Consider the following 24,764-nt stretch of genomic DNA (forward strand, 5'->3'; position numbering starts at 1 on the left):
GTGCTGTATGAGGCTCTTCATAATCCCATTTATAAAATTCTAACTCTCTCTTTTTTCTCTTCACAAATTCCATCACCTGCTCCTTCTCTACCCTAGTTTCAGGTGACTTGGGCTATGTTTTTCTCTCAACGTACAATGCTGTTTTACAGTCTGCACTTTTTATGTGTGGTGCTCAGTCACATAGACCTGGTAAATTCCTACTCATCTTTAAAGCTTCACAATCTCTTATGCCATGTCAAGCAGAGCTGATGACACACTCTGTGATATTATTGCATCTACTGTATATCTTAATTGATGACTGTCACTGTATTGTAGTTGCTGGTCCATGGATTGGTCTCTTCCACCAAACTTTAAGCTTCCCAAGGAAAAATCTTCCTACCTCTCTTACAGGAGGCAGGATAGAGTAGTGGTGATGAACATACTGTAATGAGTCAGACTGCCTGGTTTCCATTCCTGACTCTGTCACTTATGGGTGTAGAATATTGTTTGAGTTATTTAAATTCTTTGGTCCTTACTTTCTTCTTCTGTAAAATGAGAGTAAAACTTCACAGAATTGTTGTGAGAATTAAATGAGCTGATACATGGAAGGCACTAGGAATAGAACATAGCATATTGTAGAAATATTAGCTATTGGTGTTGTTTGCATCTCCACTGCCCGTGATGGTGCCCAGCACATAGTAGGAGCTCAAGCAGTTATTAAACAACAAGATGAATGAATTCCGACATTCTAGATTACACAGACCCCCTTGATATTGAATAAACTACTCAGAATTCAGTAGATTCTGAAAACTCATATTACCCCACATACTTTCTTTTGTAAAATAATGTTATCACCTTTAGTTCTCCCAAAAATGTTTACCACTCCTGAGATTTTTTTGAATTACGATAATTTATTTCAGAAAAGAGAAAGTATTTATTTTAGAAGAGATGATCACTAAGGGAACTTTCACCACAAAGTATTTCTTAGGTTATAAAGCTTGAGTGTTGATTTTTATATTTTAGTTTCCAAAATTTGTTAAAGAACTAACTTGTTACCCTAATTTATAATTATCATATTATTTTTAAATAATATGCTCTACATAAAAGCACCACATATTTCTGTAAAAATGACTCAATAAAAGAATTACTATTTTAGCAGTTCGGAAGGGAAAATATAGCCAAGAATTTGGAAACATTTTAAATCCTGAAGAGGATTTATTAGCTAAAAGATAACATTTCTAACCCTTCTGTTTTAAGACTAGTCACATTAAAATGATGTACTAAATTTTAAAAAGATCTCAAAGCATTCAGTGGGTCTTATGAAAATTGAAAGCAGATAAGATTTGTTTTGGTTATGAACTAACATTTAAAAATACTGTTTCAATGCAAGTAAATTCAGAATTTATATTTGAATCTAAGCTAAAATCAATTTATAGCTGTCAGAGAATGATTTAAGAATCGTTAGTCATCAAATGACAGCTCAGTGCCTGGATCATAAATCAAGCTGTGATGAGGGGACATGCACACACAGAATGGAGAACTAATAATAATCCTATACAACCCAATTTTCCTCTTGAGCTTATGAAAGATCAGCACTTTCCAGCTGCTGAGGAAAGTAGCTTTGTGTTGACCGATGTCTCCTAAGATATGGTTATCATTTAGGGTGCGCCAAGGCATGGCACTCCAGCAAAATAGTTCTGAGATTTTATGAAGTTAAATATTAAACCACATAATTTGATTCCTTTTTTGGTACTGTCCAGAGACCAAGACAGAGAGGATTAATGAAAAGACCACTGAACTCAGACCCAGAAAGCAACGATATGACCTTGGGCAAGTCACTAAGACTTCCTGAACTTCAGCTGTTTTTCTGGTAATTAAGGAATTGCAATAGATGATTTCCAAAGTCTCTGCTGCCTCTAAAATTGATTACTTGTTCAAATATTTTCTACTTCTCCAAATAAGATAAAATTTTGCTGCCTTTAATGAGAAAGAGAAGCACCTCTATCAAGAAACCCTTTCACAAAATTCTACAGAATTATTTTGGTTTATGACTACATTGTTGTTTACTGCATTTTCAACATTCAGTAGAACGGGCAAATGTCTAAGTCAAAATTATATCACTAATTCTACTTTAAAAAATGACCACTCAGCACATCCATCTAACACTAAGGATATAGATGACAAATGGCTCTAGGGTACATGTTGTAAAATTGGTTCATATCATCCACAAGCTTTAAACCCCATTGAAAACTTCTGAGTAAACCCATAAAGTTTATGGCACAAGCTTTCTTGATTTCCATGGCATGGAATAAGTCTCCCAGTGTAGACTGGCAGTTAAAGTTCTTTGAAACCAGCACATTGCATCTCTCCTCTTTTCCTGCACTGCTGGAATCTCCCTGGTTGCTGAATCCAAGGTCTTATCACTTCATGTTGAGAAGAAGGGCACCATTTACATTTTTCTGAAGTTTAACTTATTCTTAACCTCAGGCCCAAAAGAACATTGATGGGTATTGTCATATGGAAGGGAAATGTGATTAATTTTACTGTTAGAGCATCTTATGCCCTCTTTTTCTCCTTTACTTTGTCTCTTAGTTTACCAGACAATTTTCATTTCTACTGAGTCCCTCAAATGTCTTACAACTCATTCAATTTGCCAAATTTGACTTCCCTTTATTTTATGCCTTTATGATAAAAATGATCTGTTAATTGAAAAAAACTGACTTTTTAGAAAATTCCTTCTTAGAGTGTTAGCAAAATAGTAAAAATTCAACCTATGCCAAATCACTAAGATATGTAACCAAAGGAACAGAGGGCGGGATCTGAGGTTCCTATAACCCATCACAGGCATTTTCACAGTAATTTCCAGCTGCTTTGTCTGACTCCTGTCTGTTTTTTCAATTACAACATCTTCCACATAATCACCTCATTGAAATATCGCCCTTAAATGATGTCCGTTATCTTTAGTGGGGCACTTAAAATCCCTCATAAGGTGATCCCAGTAACTTTCTAGGAACATCTCATAGTCATTTCCCAGACAATATTATAATTCTAGTAACTGCTTGATGGGGGAACTCTTATTTTCCTTATTCCAATTTCCTTATCACTTAATTCATGGCTTTTCTAGTCTTTTGATTTTAATGTCATCTCTTCTATCACAAGCAATGTATTCCAGATGTATAAATATCTGCAGTATTTACGAAAACTGAAGACACTAAATGCAGTTCAAACTGAACTCCAAGATTACATGAGAGAAACTTGATGACTCTAAAATGAATCCCTGTTACAAATGGCTACAAATAGATTCTCTTAATTGCTAGTAAAATACCTGTTTTCTCTTGCTGTGTGTTTATTGCAAAATCCTAAATTTAGAAACATCCAGAGCTATATTGGTCATGAGTCATGCACAGTGCTGTATTAAGAGGCCAGAATGAGCTACAGCATGTACCCAGCAGCAGAATGCCTTCCGAAGCAATGCCTGCCTCCTTGCAGCAAATAAGGATTTTCTTACCCAGTGATGCCCAAACTTGAGCGGCCTCAGAATCAGATTTCTAACGTTGTGGGTCTTGGTTGGAAACCAGGATACTGCATTTCTAACAACTACAGTTAACAAACTAAAAGTAAGAATTTCAATCTGGTAGTATATATATATATATATATGAAATTGCATTGTTAACAGAATGAATAAAAATGAGCTGAAACTTAGCCTACCCAGAAGATCAAGTACACTAGTGCTTTTGACGTTTTCTTTCTTATGTTTCATGGAAAGAAGATAAATGATTTTAGAAACTCCAAGAAATCTCAGATACTACACTGATAAAGTTCGTATTCATATAATACTTCCTGAATAAAATGAGCATCCTTAGCAGAAGAACATCCTGATGGCAGTCACTGGGCTAGTAAGCTTACAAAAACCCTTCAGGAGGTTTGCATTGTAAATATTGTGACCTTCACATGTTGTCAAATCCAATGGCTATCATGTGGAACATGGGGCTTATTTAAAAAGTGTTTCACACCATATTTTTACAGGTCACGTTTAATTTGTTTTTTTAATCTTTCAAAAGAAATTAACCACCAGAGAATAATAAATCTAAGGGTCAAAACCATTAATTCAAGAAATTTTAATAGAAGAAAGGAGAAAAACAAACAAGCAAAACTTTTGAGAAAATTTTTTTATAAATTCCCATCAAAATTCTTGACTTACATTTAATGGAATGACAGAATTGAAGCTCTTTTCCACTAGAGTACATATGTTATTTTTATATCCTATATTCAATTGAAATCTTGGAAGCTTGAAAACATAATGTTTATTCTAAGTATACTCTTTAAAATATTAAAGGAAGTGGATATTTCTTACTAATACAGAAACTGATATTCAGTCTGCCATACACTATTTTGCACATAGCTCAAAAAATTTAATATATAATAATTGAGTATGAAAGTCATTCTTTTTTTAAGTTTAATATCTAAAGTTTGGGTTGCTTTTATGTTAATAACCATTCCTTTTTGATCAGAAAGTACACTCATTTGAAGTTGCACAAAGTAAGAAAGTTTGGTGTTAAAAAGTTATTGCTTTAAAAAATGTTATGAATACAAGAAACCACTAGAAGTATAATTTTCTTTGATTTGAACTTTTTTAAAAGCTGCTTTAAAAAATAAATATGAAATGATCATAGCAAATTTATGAAATATTTACACATTCAACATATAAATGTAAATTATTTGAATGTATCTCAGCTTTTTATTCACCTTTTAGTGACTGTATGTTAAGTGAGAATCATATAGTACAAACGAGTCTATGAGCAAAGCTGAACTAAATCAAACCCACCCAAGTGAGTTTCAAACCTCTTCTATCCTAAACCCCACAAAGCTGTGCATCAAAGGAAAAACAGCAGAGTACCTTACATGGAATATTCTGAAGATTCTAATCCAACCCCGAGAATATAAACACACACTGTTTTCATGCGGAGAGGAGACTTCACATAGTAATAGACGACATTAGCAATGGAAAATGCTTTCTACTTTTTTTTTTTTTTAAGGATTGGCACCTGGGCTAACAACTGATGCCAATCTTTTTTTTTTCTTTCTGCTTTATCTCCCCAGACTCCCCCTGTACACAGTTGTATATCTTAGTTGCAGGTCCTTCTAGTTGTGGGATGTGGGACACCACCTCAACGTAGCCTCACGAGTGGTGCCATGTCTGCGCCCAGGATCCGAACCCTGGGCCGCCACAGCGGAGCACACGAACTTGACCACTCAGCCACGGAGCCGGCCCCCTACTTTTTTTTAAAGCACTAATAAAAAATTCTGTTAAAACAAATACAACATAACATTTTAATTTTTATAAATTAAATGTTCCTAGAATAAATTCTATCTTGCTGATTTCTACTTGTCCACATTTCCCCTTCTTTTACAGTACATTTGGTTTCAAGGAAAGGTTTTAAAAAAATGTAGCACTTTGCCATGTTTTTCTAATTTGATCAGACATCCTTGCTTGAAAGGTCGCCACAATAGGTGAAAGCGACATATTTAAACTGTGTAACATTGCTCATTCTAGGCAGAAATATTTCAAATGACCAAGAAACACATATCACATGTGTCAAAAATTTCAAATTCCTGGATGAACTACTCAGCATGTGAAGAAAAATTCGGACTGTGATTCATAAAGGCAGAATCCCAGTCAGTTGGTACTGCTGACACCTCGTTGTCAAAATATTCTTCCTGCATTCAGGCACCATTCACCAAGTGAGAGCTAGAAATGCAGCAGATAAGACATAGAACCCAGATTTCACAAACAGCAATGATTCGAATGCTGAAGGCAAATTACGATATACTGGAGATTACGAAAGCAATGACTTGTTTCAGAGAGTATTTTTATTCCTTCCATTTCTATGATTCATTCAATTCTACACATTTCTGTTTTAGTTAAATGAAATTTATTTGAAGGAGTCTAGCTTTTTACCCTGAGACAACAATCAATGTAATTTCCAACATACAGCTGTCTTTAGCTAGTTTTCTTTTCACTTAACTTCCAATTCATAGGCTGGCAGCATTTTCTAAATACATTTAAATAAATAGCTTTGTAGTACAAAAAATAATGTAACAGTATATGTAATATTGACATAGATATATGTTATATGTGCATATATATTATACACATATATACATAGTATGTATATATTGTAATTTCACTTAACCTTATGCCATTGAAAAGAGAGAGAAATCTTTAACAGACAGCATTTAAAACAGACTGGAAATCATCAAATTTTTCTCAACAAATAAAGAATTAGCGGTAGCTTAATTATTCATTTTTTAAGGCAATTTTAATTTATGGACAACTAACCCAAGAACTCTAAATGCAGAGAATAAAGGGAAAATTTCATGACATGGGAATTGGCCTTGAGTTTCCAGTTTCCTGGTTGAGATATATATCAATGAAATAATTGCATTAATGTATAATTACAAGCTGTAGAGGTCAACAAAAAACAAGGTTGATGAGTTTAACAGTGTTTTTGCCCTGGTCTGGAGGTGCGCATGGGGGTGGGGGCGGCAGGAGGGTGGTGCGTGAAAGAGGGAGAAGGCCTCCTTGAAGGAGAAATATTAATATTTTGAGGGCCTTCTAATCATTTAAAATTTTTAAATAAATAAATTGAACACCGAAATACTATATTTTGACTCTTTCAATTCAAAATATAGTCCCAAGATTATATGCAAACTTTATTTAGTCTTCACAGATGCAATGAAATAACAATCACGTGATGTCAAAGGCAATGTTTTGGGTTCTTAATTGAGAAGAGGTATTTGCTGGCACCTCAGGCAATAGTATCAAGTTTCCTTCAAAACTTATCTAAGAATAAGAAATGATATTTGTATAGCTCTTTCACATATGTTACCATATATATTTTTTTCATAGATATATAGAAACATCTCATTTTCTCAAATTTCATTTACTCTAAAGTGCTGTGACATAGGAATTACTGTTATCCCTTTTTTCAAAGTGAGGACAAATGTTAATGACAGTTAATTGGCCTGCATCAGATCATACAGCAGTGAATGGTAGAGCCAGAATTCACATGCGTCTGATTCTAAATGATGTGCTTATTCGATTTTACTACTCTGAGTAGTATCTTTGACATCATACTAAAGCACTAAAAGAGATAACCTGGGAAATACAAATAACATGGCAGAATACAGTTATTCATTGCCAAAGCCTCCATTTAGAAATTAAGATATTTGCCCAGGAGATTAAATATTATATTCTACCAGGATGCTTTTAATTTGAAAGTATTAGAAATACTAGAAAGAGGGGCTTAAAGAAAATGTAATTTCACGTAACTCTACGGTTCCACCATGTCAGGGTTCCATTCTGGTTTCTCTAATGCTCCCTCGGCTCCACCTTTCTGGTCCTGAGGACGGTGCAGCTGCTCCAGACACAGACACAGGGCCTCATAGGGCAAGCCCAGAGGTACTAAGTACTGGCCTCTCCCCATCTGTTTATCAAGAGGAAAGCTTTTCCAGAAGTCACCGGAATTCTGCTCCACTCTCATTGGATTTAATTATTCTGCCTAAACCAATCACTGGTGAAATGACTGCAGTCACCATGATTGGCTCTCAGATGAACCAGCATTCACCCCACAAAGAGGCAGGAGCACAGGGGGCATGAAGACCTGAACAATTCTGGGATTCCATCTGCAAGGAAGAGCCAAGGAACAGATTTTGGGTGGGCAACCAGCAGGGCGTCTGTATGCCAAAAGAGTGTTTTTCCTTTATGTAGAATTATCACCTCTAAGGCACTCATAAATATCTAAGGAAACCTTTAGGAAAAAACAAATTCCAAAAGTGTTGAAAACAGAAGGAAGGTAGAAAATAAAAATATTCCACAATTGCTAATTTTGAGACTTCTTTCTATCCTCCACAAATATACATAAGTGTCTCATTTCAGTCTGCTTTTTCTATGCTTTCCTGACTCCTCATTCTCTTCTCCTTATTTGAGTTTCTTTAATTGAGTTAAACCTCAAGATTCCTTTGTACTACTTAATCAGCATATCGATAATCCTAGGTGAGAACTAAGTGGCTCTACCTCCCTCTGATCTCTTCTCTATAATGCTACACAGATTAAGAAACTTTATTTGATAGACTGGCCTTATCAATCAATCAATCAACATACTAGTTGTATGTAAACAAAGGACTATTTCACTGTTGTAATCCAACAATATATGTGGGCTTTTATATGTGTTGACTGTCTTCTAAATCAAGGGATATTTAAACTATTGAATTATTTACTGAAATTTCTGAATATAATTAAACTCAGGATTCAAACATTATAATTCATAGTTTATAGGGCCTGCGAAGGTCATTGCCACATCTGCTTTACTAAAGTGAACAAACCTAGTGCCAGAAAATATCCATAGCAAATAAAACTCTTCTATTGAAAAATTAATTGCTGTTCACAACCCCTCATAATTTCAGTTTACAAATTTGAGTATTGTTTTCATGACTTTCTTTTAGAGCAAACAGAAGTTTCCTTATGTTTCCTCCCAGATCCTTACTTCGAGGATTTGTCCCAGGCCTCATAGTAGAGTACCATGCTTTCCTACTGGGTTTCCTCTAAAATTTGAGGCGCCATTTAAAAATAGAGATAGAAATGTACCTCCCAAGAATATCACAGAGGTTAATTGTAAGGTATTATGTATGAATATACCTGAAAAGGGAGAATCGAAAATAGAAAAGAACATCCATGAAGGAGTGAGCCACACTGGACCCTTTTCCACAAATTTATAAATTTAGTATAGCTCTGGTAATATGATCATTCCATGAATGATTCATTTCAAATTTGGAATGAATTATTTATCTATTTTTTAAGATATATATTTCAGAAGATTTGAAATTTAGAGCTTCTGTTAGGAGTATGATTGAGACATAGAAAAGTTGCTGGCAGTGCCTAGGAGCTGCTCAGTGACCACAGCTCCCGATACGTCACCAGTATCCATCCCCAAAGGAAGCATTTCTCACCCTGGGCACTGTCATTTTGGTCCAGATCATTCTTGGCTGTGGAAGGCTGCCCTGCTCACTGTAAGATGTTTAGCAGCACCCCTGACCTTCCACACTAGATGCCAGTATGCCCCGCCTCCTCGGTTATGACAACTAACAATATCTCCAGACACTGTCAGACATCCCCATGGGGCAAAATCAAAAATTCTTCCCTCCTTACCGCTCATCACATAGAGAACATTGCCCTAAATCAAAAGAGCAGGAATTTCCCTGCTGTTTGTGACACCCTGGATGGACCTTGGGGCATTATGCTAAGTGAAATAAGCCAGGCAGAAAAAGACAAATACTACATGGTATCACTTATACGTGGAATCTAAAAACGAAAAGTCCAACTCATAGAAACAGAGAGTAGAAAAGTAAGTGCCAAGGCCTGGGGGTGGGGAAATAGGGAGAACTTGGTACAAGTACGAACGCTCAGCTCTGAGATGAATAAGGTCTGAGGACCGAAAGTATAAGATGATGACTCTAGTTGATAACACTGTATTGTGTAATTCAAATCTGCAGAGAGGAGAACTTACATGTTCTCAAACACTCGAAAAAAGAGGGGGATTGGGGCCGCCCACAGGATGCAGCAGTTAAGTGCACATGTTCCGCTTCGGCGGCCCCAGGGTTTGCCCGTCTGGATCCCGGGTGCGGACATGGCACCGCTTGGCAAGCCATGCTGTGGCAGGTGTCCCACATATAAAGTAGAGGAAGATGGGCACAGATGTTACCTCAGGGCCAATCTTCCTCAGCAAAAAGAGGAGGATTGGCAGCCGATGTTAGCTCAGGGCTAATCTTCCTCAAAAAAAAAAAAAAGGAGCAGGATTTTCAGTGATCTCATACAGTGTGATATCATCATTATAATTTTTTCCTCCGAAGTTTACATTCATATTTTAACCTAAAAACACATGCATTGCTATTTATTAGGATTCATCAACTGAAAAATCATGAGTTCAAAGTTGTTTCCAGCTATTGCATGTCTTTTTTTTGTGGAAAAGCTTGCAGACAATGATATCACCTTAGTTTTAACTATTTCCTTTAAAAACGAAACAAACACAAAATTAATCTATCTTTCTCATATTGAAAATGGCAATGATTAGGCAATAAAAATAATTAATTGAATCTAAAAACACAAACAATTATACAAGCAAGGATGTGAAATTCCAAATCTAAATTAACCACGCAATGTTTTTACTCAAGAATTTCACCAGTTTCTCAAAAAGACATGAATATTAATCTAATTTCCTAAATTAGTGCTACTCATTTCCTCACGGACATTATCATTAACACAGTATAGGGGGAAAATTCCAAGGAAAAATACACTATACATCACCACAGGACAATAATTCACATATTTGATTTTCCTTTTTTGCTTTGGGATTTTGAGGTATTAAAAATATCATGCTGTTGGGGAGATTTTTTTTTTTCCTTCCTGCAAGTTTTAATCATAAACTTGGAGAGCTTGGCTGGCTGTTTTAGGCTATTTAATGCATCAGAAAGGAAGTCAGAGCTGCAGGAAGATAGACCAGGAAAGCCACAAAGAGGAGGCCCAACTGCCTGAGCTGGCTCTCTGAGGCAACAGTCAGCCAAAGGAGAGACTGAACACCATTTGTGAGAAAATCAGGAGAGATTCCTAAGCAAAAAGGAGGTAGGAAGTTGGGCAAGAGATGGGAAAAGTCAAGAGGTGAGTTATCCTGAGGAGTGTTTCTTAAATTTAACGTGCTGAGGAATCACTGGGGGACCATGTTAAGGTGCAGATTTGGATTCAGAAAGTTGGGGTGGGGGGTGGCAGTGTGTGGCTGAGAGTCTGCATTTCAAAGACTCTCCCGGTTGTTGGTGTATGTACCACACTCTGTGGGGAGGGTTCTAGAGCACCCCTTGCCCAACAGATATCTGGAAGTAGAAGCACCAACTTTGTTTCATCACAAAATCTAGGAGATTAACAAGATCAAATGAATCCATTTATACTGCATTCTCCCCAAATTCGCAATATATAGAAATGTGTTTTCTTTATAGCTTCTTTAAAGGAAAACATGAGGTAGATTGTTGCTTTGATATACAAGTTACTTTCTTGTTGTTAAATATATACGTATCTATTAGTAAAATGTCACTGTGGTTGTTGCTTTTCATATATCCCTGGGCAGCAAGTTTCTACAGATATTATCTGATGGAGTAATGAAAAGCTAAAATTTTTAAGATCAAAATTACAGTGAAGTTTGAGTTTTGAATGATGAGTTTCAGATGAGTTTTCCAGCTCAGTTCTGAGTTTCAACTCACTCTCTATTGACTACACAGGATGTGCTCTCATACTCATCAATTGATTCCTTTTACACCTCTGGGAAAACCAAATCCTGGTTCTCTTCATATTCTCCCCTCTGCAGCAACTAACCAAGGCCTGAGCCTGTGATAGGTTTTGGCATCGTGTCAGCATCAAGGTGTACCGCGAGGAGAAGCAGACACGAGGATGACAGATGGATGAGGTAGCCCTGATGGAAAACACCCGTGCTGAAGAATAAGCTGGTAGTACCGTAAAAATCAGTATGTTTAGGCACAAAAGTCTAAAGACTGAACACCAGTACTAAGTGGAAGTAATTATAATCTCTTAGAAAAGAGGCCTAGTGTAGGAGGAAAAGGAATATATAAATTTGTTCCTATGACAAATATTTCAAAATAACACTTTGCATTTTCCACAGACTATACTTGGAAACAAAAAGGTATATTTTACACAACTTTGTAAGAACAAGAATTTTCCAAATGTATGACCCTTTTATTTTTTCTGCAAAAAGAGGAGGAAAATTTTTCACACAAAAAGCTCATCCTAAGCATTCACGTCACCAAAATACCGTACACCTTAGTAATCTGTGTCTGGCTTGGTGAAGTATGAAAGGTAGGTAAAAAGTTTAAAATTTAAAGGCAGCCAGACTTTTCCTAAATAGAATTTCCAGTCTTAAACTGATCTAGACAAGTTGCAGACATTTTACACAAAGAAATTAAGGCGACACAGGTTTGTACTGTTGACGCATATTGCCTGTGCCCCGGAACCATCACCAAGGCTGATTTTAACGCTGCAGCTCTGGAGGCTGCTGTCTCCAAATGCACTTTCCACAGTACCTCAAGTTCAGAATGTCCTCTCAATTCACCTATTCTGATCACATCACAAAACAAATGTTTGAGGATCACACTTAGATCTTCTGCATGATGCCAGTAACAATTACACTGTTTAATTCGTCCATTCAATCAATTGATAAATTCAGAAGGGAAGAAAGGATCCAAGTTCTCAAAAGTTTTATTGCACACAGATATTAGGCTGCTCTAGTCCATGTACTGAACACATTGATGCACGCTGCTGTGACCAGAGGCACAGGGTTTGCTTGAGACAACACACCAACAATTCCTCCTACTCTCCAGAGAGGCATTGCACAACGTCAGCTTCACTTTCAATAGTTGACCACACTCACCCCATGTGATGGGTAGGAGATCCAGCCCAGCTCCCCTTGGACTGTCTTCGAATCCAGCAGATTGACTAAAAGAAAATACAAATACACAAACACAGTTAAGAGGAATGAGTTCTTTCTGTCTGCCTGTGTCAAGTTAATGTTGTCTGTGGTTGTTGTTGCGATAACAACAGCTACATGTTCAAAACACATAACTCTGTTCTTCTTCATTAGAAGTAGGTAATGAGTATAAAAAGGGAATTACAGCAGAAAAGCAATCACAGGAAAAGTGAAGGGATGGAAAGTTTCTGCACCTTTTTTAGTTATGTTTGTTTATAAAGATAGGTTAATATTCAATATACTGATAGTCATTTTTGACAGAATAATTACAGATTTAAAAGGGAAACAATAAAAATGCTAAATAGGAAACGTTAATGCTAATATGATATCAAAATAACTGGAAAGATCATTACCTTTGATAAATTTACATATGATTTCACTAAAAATTAATTTCTTACATGTACTTCCATAAGGAATCAATATTTCTGTTTGTGCATATTTGATGTGGCATCTTCATTTTGTCCTGGCCAAGACCAAATGTGCTATTCTGTAATGTGCATTTTTTAATACTATAGAAATTGTCTACTTGCATTTAACAAACAAAATGCTTAGCTACCAACTTGAGGAGAAACCAAAGCAAAAATCCGCATGAGAATATTGCCTGTGTAAAGCTTCACCTATTTAAAGAAGGTATTGTTACCCGAAGGCTTTAATGATTTTACTCAGACCTTTGTGCTAATTATTAAAAACCCAATGAATAATAAAACTCAACATGAATGTGGTTGCCTTTCTAATACAGGCATGTGCTGCAGAACAATGTTTCGGTCAGTGACGGACAGTATATGGGACAGTGGTCTGACCCACCTACGTTTGTGTAAGCACACTCCATGATGTTCACACAACGACAATATCGCCAGAACATGTCTTGTCATTAAGCAATGCATGACTGTATATTATTAAAAGAGAAAGGTAAATGGCTTATTTTCAACACAGAGAGTATTAATTTGTAATGGATTAGAATTTAAAATATAAAAAATGACTTCAAGTTTAATTAATAACAAAGGGCTCACTTTGATTGTCGATCTGTTAAATAATGGAAACTATGGTTTCCCTGCATTCTTCTTCTAAAGTGGAAAGCAATCCCATGATTGACTAATGGAAGATGCAGAGGAAGTTTACATAAAATACACATGTGTTATTAACGTGAGCCAGAGCAGGTGAACCAATAAATAGAATAAGAAGCAGTAATTTTCCAGAGTTCCGTATATTCCTAAATCAAAGCACAGTGTTAATACATGCACTGCACATGCCCATGTGTTGTCAATAAAGTGTTTCCTGATGCATGAAAAGCACCACTATTTCTTTAATCATCCCAATTAATCTCTTATAAAGGAAATATTCATCTTATAAAATGTTAAGAAAAAGAAGTAATATATTTGGTGGATAGAATTGTAAATTTTCAAGCATTGCTTTTCAAAGGAAGATAGTTGGTTAGCTAGTTAGATGATAAATTACTAGGTGAATATAACAAGGTAACTGATCGTTAAATTAAAAGAGATAATATTCTTAAAGTTAGATTTCATACATTTTGCTAGTAAAAGAAAAGCACATAAAGTTAACCTATCTTTGAATTCCTTAAATATTAAAGTTTTTTTCTCACAATAAATTATTCCCAATGAGAAGTCATTATATGAAAAAGAGGCTGAATGCATTACATAGTGCAATTTCCATAATGGAATTATTTCCCAGGACACCAATGCAGAAATTAACAGTATGTTTAATTATATTGAAATTATCTCTCAAAAATAACTAAAAAAAAACCCCTCTATTGATTACTCAATGTTACAGATAATAGTTCAGATTAATCAATGTTAGAAAATTTTTGAAAATGTGAGACTACATCCTCACCTTTAAATTAAAGTATGCTACCAACATTCATTCTGATAAACACATGCCTAGTTGAATTGCTGGTTCTATCGCAGTCATCAGTTGATTCCTCTGAGTTTTACATAAGATTTGCATAGAATTTATAGTGCCAGTATTCATAAATCATTAGGGCCTATTTGCAATGTCTTCAGAGGTTTAAATGATTCAATGTATTTTCATGTATATGTAATAATTGAACATGTACTAAATGACAAATATACGTCACTGCACATGCTATGATGAATGGCTGATTTAATTTCAATATTAGTAACCAAAGGAAAAAAGTGTTTGAGGCAAAGAAGATATGAATATTGTCTCCATTTAGTAAATTACTCATTGGAATGTAGGTTGTTAACTAAATAACTAAATATCCTTAAGTTTTCTCTGATGATCATGATGAGGAAAAAGGACTGGACTAATGTCATCAGCATTTGATTTCTATCAAAGGAGGACAGCTAAACCCAAAAGAATTTTATCACCTATCAATTAAAATAAGTGTAATAAATTCATTAAATTTATTGCATTAACTCAGAAATTGAATTTTTTGTGCCTTCCACTTAGTATGAATGAGGAAAACACAATTAGCACCATTACTTATGATTCTGGTTCTGTTGTCTAGCAAACATAATTATATCTTCCCTAGTTATCTCACAATGTTGCTGTGATGATCATATGATATAAACGTATTTAAAGGCACCATGAGTTTATAACATGCTATACAGATTCAATGTTCTTTTAAAATTAATGCATTAACTAACAACAGCTCCCTTTTGGCTTCTGAACTATATTTAAAATCAACCATCAATATATGACCTAACACAGAAGAATAGTGACATCAAAACATTTTTTTTTTTTTTTTTTTTTTTTTTTTTAGATTTTATTTTTTTTTTTCCTTTTTCTCCCCAAAGCCCCCCCCGGTACATAGTTGTGTATTCTTCGTTGTGGGTTCTTCTAGTTGTGGCATGTGGGACGCTGCCTCAGCGTGGTCTGATGAGCAGTGCCATGTCCGAGCCCAGGATTCGAACCAACGAAACACTGGGCCGCCTGCAGCGGAGTGCGGGAACTTAACCACTCGGCCACGGGGCCAGCCCCATCAAAACATTTTTTAAAAGAGTTTATTTTCAGTTTATAAGGTGCCTTTAGTTTATAGCCAAATGAGAACAACACAATCAAAGAATTCTAGCCACTTTAAAGTGAATGATTGTTAAACTGGGACTTCCCACAACAGAAACCTCAGGAATCCTGTAGTGTGTTGTATAGTGATCTGAGTGTAGCATGATTGAGATATGAAGAGGAGAGAGTTAATGGGATTTGAAAGTCAACCTGTTGTGGGTGATTCCTCTGGATACATAGACTAAATCTAACATTGCAATACATGTCTTAACCCCACACTGATGCAGGCAAGAACTTTGGTTACTGTTTATCTTCCTAAAAAGATACAGGCCTGATCACAGCTTCCAAGTGTTGCCACTGGTCAAATGCCAGGGCAGACAGAATAAGCAGACAGAACTGTGATGCACAAATATTGTATTGTAGTCTGAGTTTTAATGACAATTTGCAATATAGAAGGTATATTTCAATCCCTGTAAAAATTGAGTTTACCATTATGAATTTTAACAAAAACAAATTAGGAAATTATTCTTAAGGGTAGGTGAGAATATATGGGCGACTTAATTCTTTAATGATTCCCTCATGCCAGGTTATTTGCCAAAGATATAAATTGTCCCTTACCAGATTTCATATTCTAATGGTGCGATATCCAAACATTTTTGGTTTTCAACAGGAAGCATATCATTTCTTTAATTTCAAAATATGTTCTATTCAAAGCAGTATGTGGCATACATTAACTTAAAGTGATTTAAATTTGACAGATTTTTAAATGTTATGACTTTATTTAAGGTGAGACACAAATAGGTGCTTTTTGGCAAATAGTATTTGGAAATCACTGTCCGCAGTGTGGATGGATATGGTTCTAGGTTTCTTTCATATACCTTACTCTGCGAGTCTTACTGCTTTTAAATAGAAGAGATGTATGAATAGATGAAGGAGTTTATATTCATGAAAACGGTAAGAAAATCCTTACTCAGGCTTCTTGAGTTGGCTTTCACGTGGGCACTAACTTGAGACTTGCTGGACAAGAGGCTCTGTGGCGTCTGATGGGAATTAGAAGGTATAGAATGAAGGAAAGTAATAAAAACAAATAGAGATTAAATTGGCCCAAATTAGTTGTAAGTACTTCTGGAAAGGAGGAAACCTTGCTATCCTTCCTGCCGCTGGTCTTTACGTCCTTTTCCCATTCAGCTGGATTGTGGAGTTAAGATGCCCAGGAGCCTTGTTCTTGCTTTTCCTTTCTTATCCTCCATGAGGATGGAGAGACACAATCAAAGGTCCACACCTGCATTCACTGGTATTGACAATGCCACGAAGAGCTTCTGTACCAAGAACTTACACCACCTTTCCTGCTTACTGATAACAATGCAACGAAATTTTTCTAAAGGACTCAGTTATTAAAATAAGTTTTTAAAACAAATGTTCCCCGTTAGAGAGGACAGATTAAAAACTTTTGGTATATCTTAACAACAAAAAAACAAACAACCCGATCGAAAAATGGGCAGAGGACATGAACAGACATTTCTCAAAAGAAGATATGAATATGGCCAATAGACACATGAAAAGATGTTCATCATCGCTAATCATTAGGGAAATGCAAATCAAAACTACACTAAGATATCACCTTACACCCGTTAGATTGGCAAAAACATCCAAAACCAAGAGCGACAAATGTTGGAGAGGTTGTGGAGAAAAAGGAACCCTCATACACTGTTGGTGGGAATGCAAACTGGTACAGCCACTATGGAAAACAGTATTGAGATTTCTCAAAAAGTTAAAAATAGAAATACCCTATGACCCAGCCATCCCATTACTGGATATCTATCCTAAGAACCTGAAATCAGAAATCTCAAGAGTCCGTTGCACCCCTATGTTCGTTGCTGCATTATTTACAATAGCCAAGACGTGGCACCAACCTGCATGCCCAGAAACTGATGATTGGATAAAGAAGATGTGGTATATATACACAATGGAATACTACTCAGCCATAAAAAAAGACAAAATTGGCCCATTCACAGCAACGTGGATGGACCTCGAGGGTATTATGTTAAGTGAAATAAGCCAGTCAGAGAAAGACGAACTCTATATGACTCCACTCATAGGTGGAAGTTAATATATTGATAAGGAGATCTGATCGGTGGTTACCAGGGAAAACGGGGGGTGGGGGGAGGGCACAAAGGGGTAAGTGGTGTACCCACAACATGACTAACAAAAATGTACAACTGAAATCTCACAAGGTTGTAATCTATCATAACATTAATAAAAAAAAAAAACTTTTGGTATAAATTTCTGGAGTTTTCACTCTTAGAGAATCATTAACACATCAACATTTATTCAAAGGCATTTCAAAGTTCTGACTCATAGTGACTATTTGTCCACTTAGAAAGACTGAGAGTTAAAGGAAATGTTCACATCTTGTAGATTAAGTACTGCAAATACACAGACAGTGCTAAAATAACTTTTATTTTTTTTAAGATTTTTATTTTTTTCCTTTTTCTCCCCAAAGCCCCCCGGTACATAGTTGTATATTCTTTGTTGTGGGTGCTTCTGGTTGTGGCATGTGGGACACCACCTCAGCGTGGTTTGATGAGGAGTGCCATGTCTGCGCCCAGGATTCGAACCAATGAAACACTGGCCACCTGCAGTGGAGCACGCAAACTTGACCACTCAGCCACGCGGCCAGCCCCTAAAATAACTTTTTAAATGAAATGCCACAATTTCTTACTGAAGTGGAAGATCTTTTCAATTTTCTAACAACACATCAATATGCTTTGTGGTAATGCTATAGTTGCACTTTATGAAAATATTACTATAAAAATTGGCAAATAATCATTTTAAGGTGAACAGTAGGATACAATGGCTAAAGAATTTCAGACTTTTACAAAATTAAGTATGTTTTCCTGTAAAACATTCAGTTATAAGGTGCCTTTAAAGTCAATTGCAAATAACTATGAAACCATTACAACAGAAAACAAACCCATTTGATATGATGTAATTACGTCCTGCTTTTACTAAAGAAAGATGACATGTCCTTGCTTGTTCCCACCATCGCTGTCATTATTCCTGCCACATTTCTTGTCACTACTCATCTTTATCATTTTCATCACTTTCTGTTATAAAAAGAGCACCTTTGCTCTAGGTTACAGACAGCAGAAGGGTCCTTTAATCAGCTTCTAGGTTATACTTAGATGTTGCAAACAGAAGAAAATGATACAGGAAGTAATAGATTCTGTTCTTCGTGTTTTAATTCTCTGTGTAGTACTTTGGTCAACCGTAGCACGGAATCAAGAAATTAAGATGTAGTTTCTGACAGGAGTCCAACAAAGCTCAGTTTTCCATTTTTACTGTATACACCAGGGTATGCCCGCGAGAAGAACTTTAGAGAAGTCAAAGTTTTGTTGATATACGTACGTATTTCAACATGACTTTTATCTGCTGTGATTACACTTTCTTAGTTTAGCTGCTTCTGTGGGCTTCCTGTTTGTGTTTATGTCCAACTAAACAGAATGAAAACATTCTTCAATAGATCTAGTTAGGCTTGGATTTCATAGACTAAAAATTATAAAAAATGTTTTTAGACTATAAATGAAGTCAATGATACTTTATTAATTGTGTGCAGATCAAAACTCCTGTAAACTGTGAAATTTAAGTCAATAGGCATTTTGTGTCATAGAAATATGAATTTATAATTCATATCCATACATCAAAGGACCAGTTAAAATTATTACATAAGAATTAAAGAAAAAATTTTGTAGTGCTAGACATTTCTGTGAAAAATGTCTTTTGTCACATGGCATCTTAATGGCTTCTTTATGTGATATAAGCAGATTTCTGGACTTGGTGATTTACTATCAACTTATTCTTTCTTATGAGCTTTTCCTCCTGGGCGATAATTTTGGATTTACTTCTGCACAGGCCCTGACTACAGAAGAGACTAATTAGCCGCCTCATCTCAGTCTTGGCCCACAGCAGGGAGAACTCCTTGCAATCAAAACACAGTCTCACAGTAAGATGTCCATGTTTTCATGACTAGAGCAGTTTAGTGAAACAACAGAAGCACAGACCAAAGTTCAACTTGAAACCTGGGTGCTTTAGGAAACATAAACCCTATGCTGTTTCTGAAGTGTTAATTTTTTTACTTTTTAATCAGAGAACTCTAAAGGTCACACTGATATTAATACTATTATGAAGAAAACAGCTATCAAAATATCAGTGGGGAATGTGTTCTTATAACAAAATAATCCTTGCTCATAAATGACTGGGGACGTTCTCCCATCAGTGGAGTTCCAGGGCATTAAGCACGGGAGCTTCACGCACAGCCCCTAGAAGAGCAGCCCTCTTTGTCTCTGTGCTTTGTCAGGATTATGAACCATTTAGACAAGGGAAATGCGCTTCCCAAAATGTAAATTACTGCAAGGAGAACATTAACGATTATGTAAACACTGCACTTTTTCAATACATTTTTGCTGTTTAGAGCATTCTAGAAATAGAACTTGTTTATTTCTAATTCTGAAAGACTTCTTTGACACATTAAAATGTGAAAAATGAAAAAGTACTATTCAATTATGAAACTATATAAATAATCACTAAGGCAAGGAGGTGCTCAAACTTTAGCATATACATTTTACTTTCACACCATAAATTCAGGCTGTCTTGGTGTATATTTTTCATCATATTATCATAAAATCTTGATTACCAACCTTCAAGTACTAAATGAAAGCTATCTGTTCAGTCAGGGCTTAACTGACGGCTGTGGAAATCGAACCAAACAAGCAGATTGGCCTCGAAAACAACTCCAATGTAATATTTCATTTAGAAATAAAAATGCACCTGAAAGTCCCTTCCACATAAAGATTCAAAATTTGAGCATAGGGAACATAAAGTGCAGTGTTGAAATTGTTTCAATTTAAAAACATTCTCTGGACATGTTTATATCACAATTTTTTTTTTCTTTCCAAAGAAGCTCATTGTAGAATAAATAAATAGGTTAAATTTCTGGACTTTATGTCATACATCATGACTGACGTCACAGTCACAGACACACACATATACTCATACTCATACTCTTCGAGGTATAAATATGGGTCTTTACAAAGGCCCATGAATGATCAAATAAGTTTCCACATGCTCATCAGTTTAATTTAAAGCCCAAGCCCTTTCGCTCCATCTTAGGAGCATGGTGTCAGCAGAAAGTACCAAGCTTGTGCCGGTGATAGTCAGAGAGCTTTTAATTGATCACCAGAAGAGAAGATAGAGTTCGGACTAACTTCAATGCACTTTCCCCTGGCAGTGTGGTCATACTATGATTAGCACCTATGGAAGCTTATATTTGGGGACGATTATTTTTTGACGTTCAATCATTTGTGTTTCCAGTACACTAACATGCGCACACGTGTACATGCGTGTACTCACACAGAATTTACATTGAGCTTAGATGTCTGCTTATCAAGAATAGATGTTTCTGAAGGTTCAGTTCTTTCAGAAGTGATTTTTAATTTTGTATATATTTATTACTCATTCATTCAAATTATTTTTAAAGTTTTCTAGTCACATGCAATAACAAAAAATCTGGGTTCTAATCATCCTCACCACGTGAAATTAGGCAAATCATTTAATCTGCTCTTCCTTGTTTTTATTATTATTTTTGTTATTAACTTTTATCTTAAAAAAATCTTCCATGTTTCCCAGGGGCCCTGTTTTGGGAAGCTGACTGCACCCTTCTCTGAAGACTTACATTGCATTTTTCACAATTTTTCTCTTTAAGTTAAAACACAATTTTTTATGTAAGTATTAATTTTGTGGTCATCGGTCCCACTAAAGTTATCTTCAAGGGCATGGAGTCTCCCATTCCCCACAATCTTCCTTTCTAGCATCCAGTATGTAACTAATCCTTAGCTGTGCACTGTGTTTGGTAAATAAACAAACACAAACAGTAAATTATAATATGAAAGATGAGTTAAATTTTTTCTTAACATTTTTCTTGTTTTATTGTAATGGTTTTTGAATTTATGCCTTTGAAAGTAAATTTAGGGTTCCAAAGTGTTCACTACTGGGTTTAGAGTAGTAAAGCTACTACAAACCTGGCCAAACACACAATGAAATATTCTTAATTAGTTTCCCAATGATCACCTTTGGAAAGGGAAATTGAGAGGGCCACTACAAATCTTATATGTGTTTAGTTTTTTCTCTTCTCTAATTGTATACAAAATTTTTAAAGATATTAAAGTGCTTAGAAGGATTTTGGACATCACTTATAAGCAAAACTAAGAAAAACTTTCTTTATTCAACGTACAAATGTTTAAGGAAAGCAGATGTGCCTCAAAACACGAGGAAACCACCGCTCTGAGCAGAGATCAATCCAACTGGTTTAGTCAGATGAAATGTCCATAAATTACAATTAAAATCTTTTTTCAAAAAACAAAAACTATCAAAGCATTATAATTTCAGATTAGAAATGTCAAGAACACCACAATAAAATTCAAATTTATCTTTTTTGAGTGATCTAATGTAAATGAGTATTAACTTATCTGTGGTGGACCAGATAGTAAAAGTAAACCAAGAGAAAGATGCTGTTCCCTTTATTCTGCCTCTTTAAAAACACTTTCAATATCTGGCAATAGCCGTATTTGACAGAGTTTATATACTTAATAAAAAAGTAACAACCCAATTTAAATTCTATTTATAGTTTCTCTGATTATGCCAGTTCTTTACATTCCATTAAAATGCAAAATCTACCATAAGTAGCTTTGGCATATTGAAGGGAAAAATCACAATTTGGACATAACTCCAATTTGATGTCATCTTTGATTATTTTAGGTAGTTTAGAAGTCCAGTTGGGGAAAATTAACAATATTAGGTAGTGATAGATAACTTAAACAAATGGTTGTTTTTCTTTTTTCTCATTACCAACTTGTAATTCAGAAAAATATAATTTCATGTTCCAAAAGGTACATATTCATCCATAAAACTTTTCCCACAGTGTGGAAACAGTTCAATTTTGCAAGGGGACAATACTACTGGTGACACATACACAGACCCCCACACACATATACACACACAGGACTGCAAACAGACTTTTCATCAGTGGTGTTCTGCTTACCCAGAGAATTATTTAGATAACCCACGTGGAAGCCATTGCAAATCAGCTTCCCAGCCCCACTTATCCTCAGAGTGAAGACTGCTGTCATATGCAATAAAAAACAAATGCACCCTCTACAAACTACAAACTCATTATTGCTAAAATACATTTAATATCAGGTAATAAATATATGTTAACTACTAACGAGCTGTCCTCTCTTTCCCTTAGTCACCCTGACATAGAAAACATCTAAATGTCATATTGATTGGAAACCAATCAACTTTACTACTGGAGAAATGTTAATTTTAAAGCCTTATATATATTTTTATTATTATATTATATATTTATTATATATATAGTGTGTGTGAGAGACAGGAAGATTTTCCCTGAGCTAACATCTGTGTCAATCTTCCTCTATTTTGTATGTGGGACACGGCCACAGCATGGTTTGATGAGTGGTGTCTAGGTCTGCACCCGCTATCCAAACCTGTGAGCCTGCGAACCCAGGGCCACAGAAGGGGAGCACACAAACTTAACCACTATTCCACCTGGCTAGCCCCTAAAGCCTCATACTTTTATCAGGAGACAGCGGGTGTCACTCTTTACTGGGCCTGCGGATATTATTCACCTATCTTTATTATTTGAAAGAAGATAAATTAACCTGCTCTTAAGGAGTATATAAAATTCAAGATGAAACCATTTTGAGATTGATTAAATAGACATGAAGCAGTGAAATAAACCCAGACTTCTCCCTTTGCTCTTGTTCCTTTGGAGACTCTACCATGTAATGTGTCAAGATTTTTATCTTAAAACAAGAGGCAACTCAGTTTGGAGACTTTAAAGTCAAGTTTACATTTTCTTGATTTGAGAGAGTTCTGCAAACTCAAATATGACTAAAAATTTTTAAAGTAGGGAAGGCAGTTGTTGACTTTAATTCTCCAAAAGCAAGAAAAAAAGTTTGTTGCTAAGCCTTCACTTTTGCTCATGGAAAATGTGCCAGTAGCTTTAGTGGTTGGGTGATTCCCTGGGACATCAAGGACAATGTGTTAGAATACCTTTTTTGCCTGTCACAGTGAAGAAGGCAGGACACGGAAAGCAGCTTTCAGATTGGGAAGCCTGATGTCATCAATATGCTATTTTTGCTCTTTGCCAGGTTAACAGAATTTATTGCAGCAATTAATGCAAAACACATGTGCTGAAATACCCGTATGAAAAATACGATTGCCCCCAACTTCATTTGCTACCTTTCAAAACCCTGTTTTAGCTACCTTTTCTCAATGCCTCCACTTAAAGAAAGTACACTGTTTTTATGAAAGAGGAGATAAATCATGATAATTTATTTTCTCATCTTAAGTAATTTATAAATTGTCTTTTAAATGGAGAATAGTTTTCACTAGGAGTAAAGTTTACTTTTGAGACCATGTTCTATTTTTCCCCATTACCGTGAAAATTCCAACAGCTAATTAACACTCCATTTTTATTATATAAAACCCTGAATAATAACATTTGGGTTATATTGAGAATTGTCTCACAACCTCTGTGTGTGGAATTCCTGACAAAATCTTCTTTCCAGTGTAAGGGAAGGAGTGTCTGAGAGTCAGGAACTGAAGACAGAGGTCAAGAATGTGTGAGGGAGACATCGCAGGGATTTTCTCCTACTTCTCCGTTTACATCGAATTTTCTTTAAATTGTTCCCGTAGTGCGTCCCCCACCCATGCAAATAATCCTAGCTTATGAGTGTGAACACTTTGCAGTTTCTAAGTACTCTTTGAAGTACTTCTTTGAAAGTACTTTGAAGTACAATTTTTCACTCCAATATTCTGGGTATTTCTGAGTTATTCTTGTAAAGTCACAAGATGAAAATGAGTATAGTCCCGGGGCATTAAGGCTGAGAAGCTGGTGCAGTCCCGAAGAGAAGGTCGCCTCCCTAATTCACAGGCATTTGTGCACAGGAGAAAACTTGGGAAAATTAAGACCCAGACAAGCGAGGGCCTGGCTCAGGAGCCACTTTGCTATGATTCGTTTCCTCAATTGGAACGATGGGAGACGTCCTAGTACCCACTGCGGCGCCGCTTTAATGATGACACGAGGTCTGGTGAGCAGTGAATACTAAGTTGAGGGAAAAAAATCTAAGCAGGGAAACTGTG

At 35.8% G+C, this 24,764-nt stretch overlaps 1 protein-coding gene across 3 annotated transcripts in view; it reads right to left on the reverse strand.

Annotated features, from left to right (window-relative positions):
- Nucleotides 1-24,764, reverse strand: part of EPHA3 (EPH receptor A3) — a 366,991-nt gene that overhangs the window by 334,405 nt on the left and 7,822 nt on the right. For all 3 annotated transcript variants that reach the window (XM_070597347.1, XM_070597348.1, XM_070597349.1), the window contains exon 2: nt 12,468-12,532. In XM_070597347.1, the coding sequence (XP_070453448.1) occupies nt 12,468-12,532 (65 nt within the window). The remainder of the gene's footprint in view (nt 1-12,467; nt 12,533-24,764) is intronic.

The sequence above is a fragment of the Equus przewalskii genome, chromosome 27 (genome assembly GCF_037783145.1).
Source record: "Equus przewalskii isolate Varuska chromosome 27, EquPr2, whole genome shotgun sequence".
In the NCBI taxonomy this organism is placed as follows: Eukaryota; Metazoa; Chordata; class Mammalia; order Perissodactyla; family Equidae; genus Equus; species Equus przewalskii.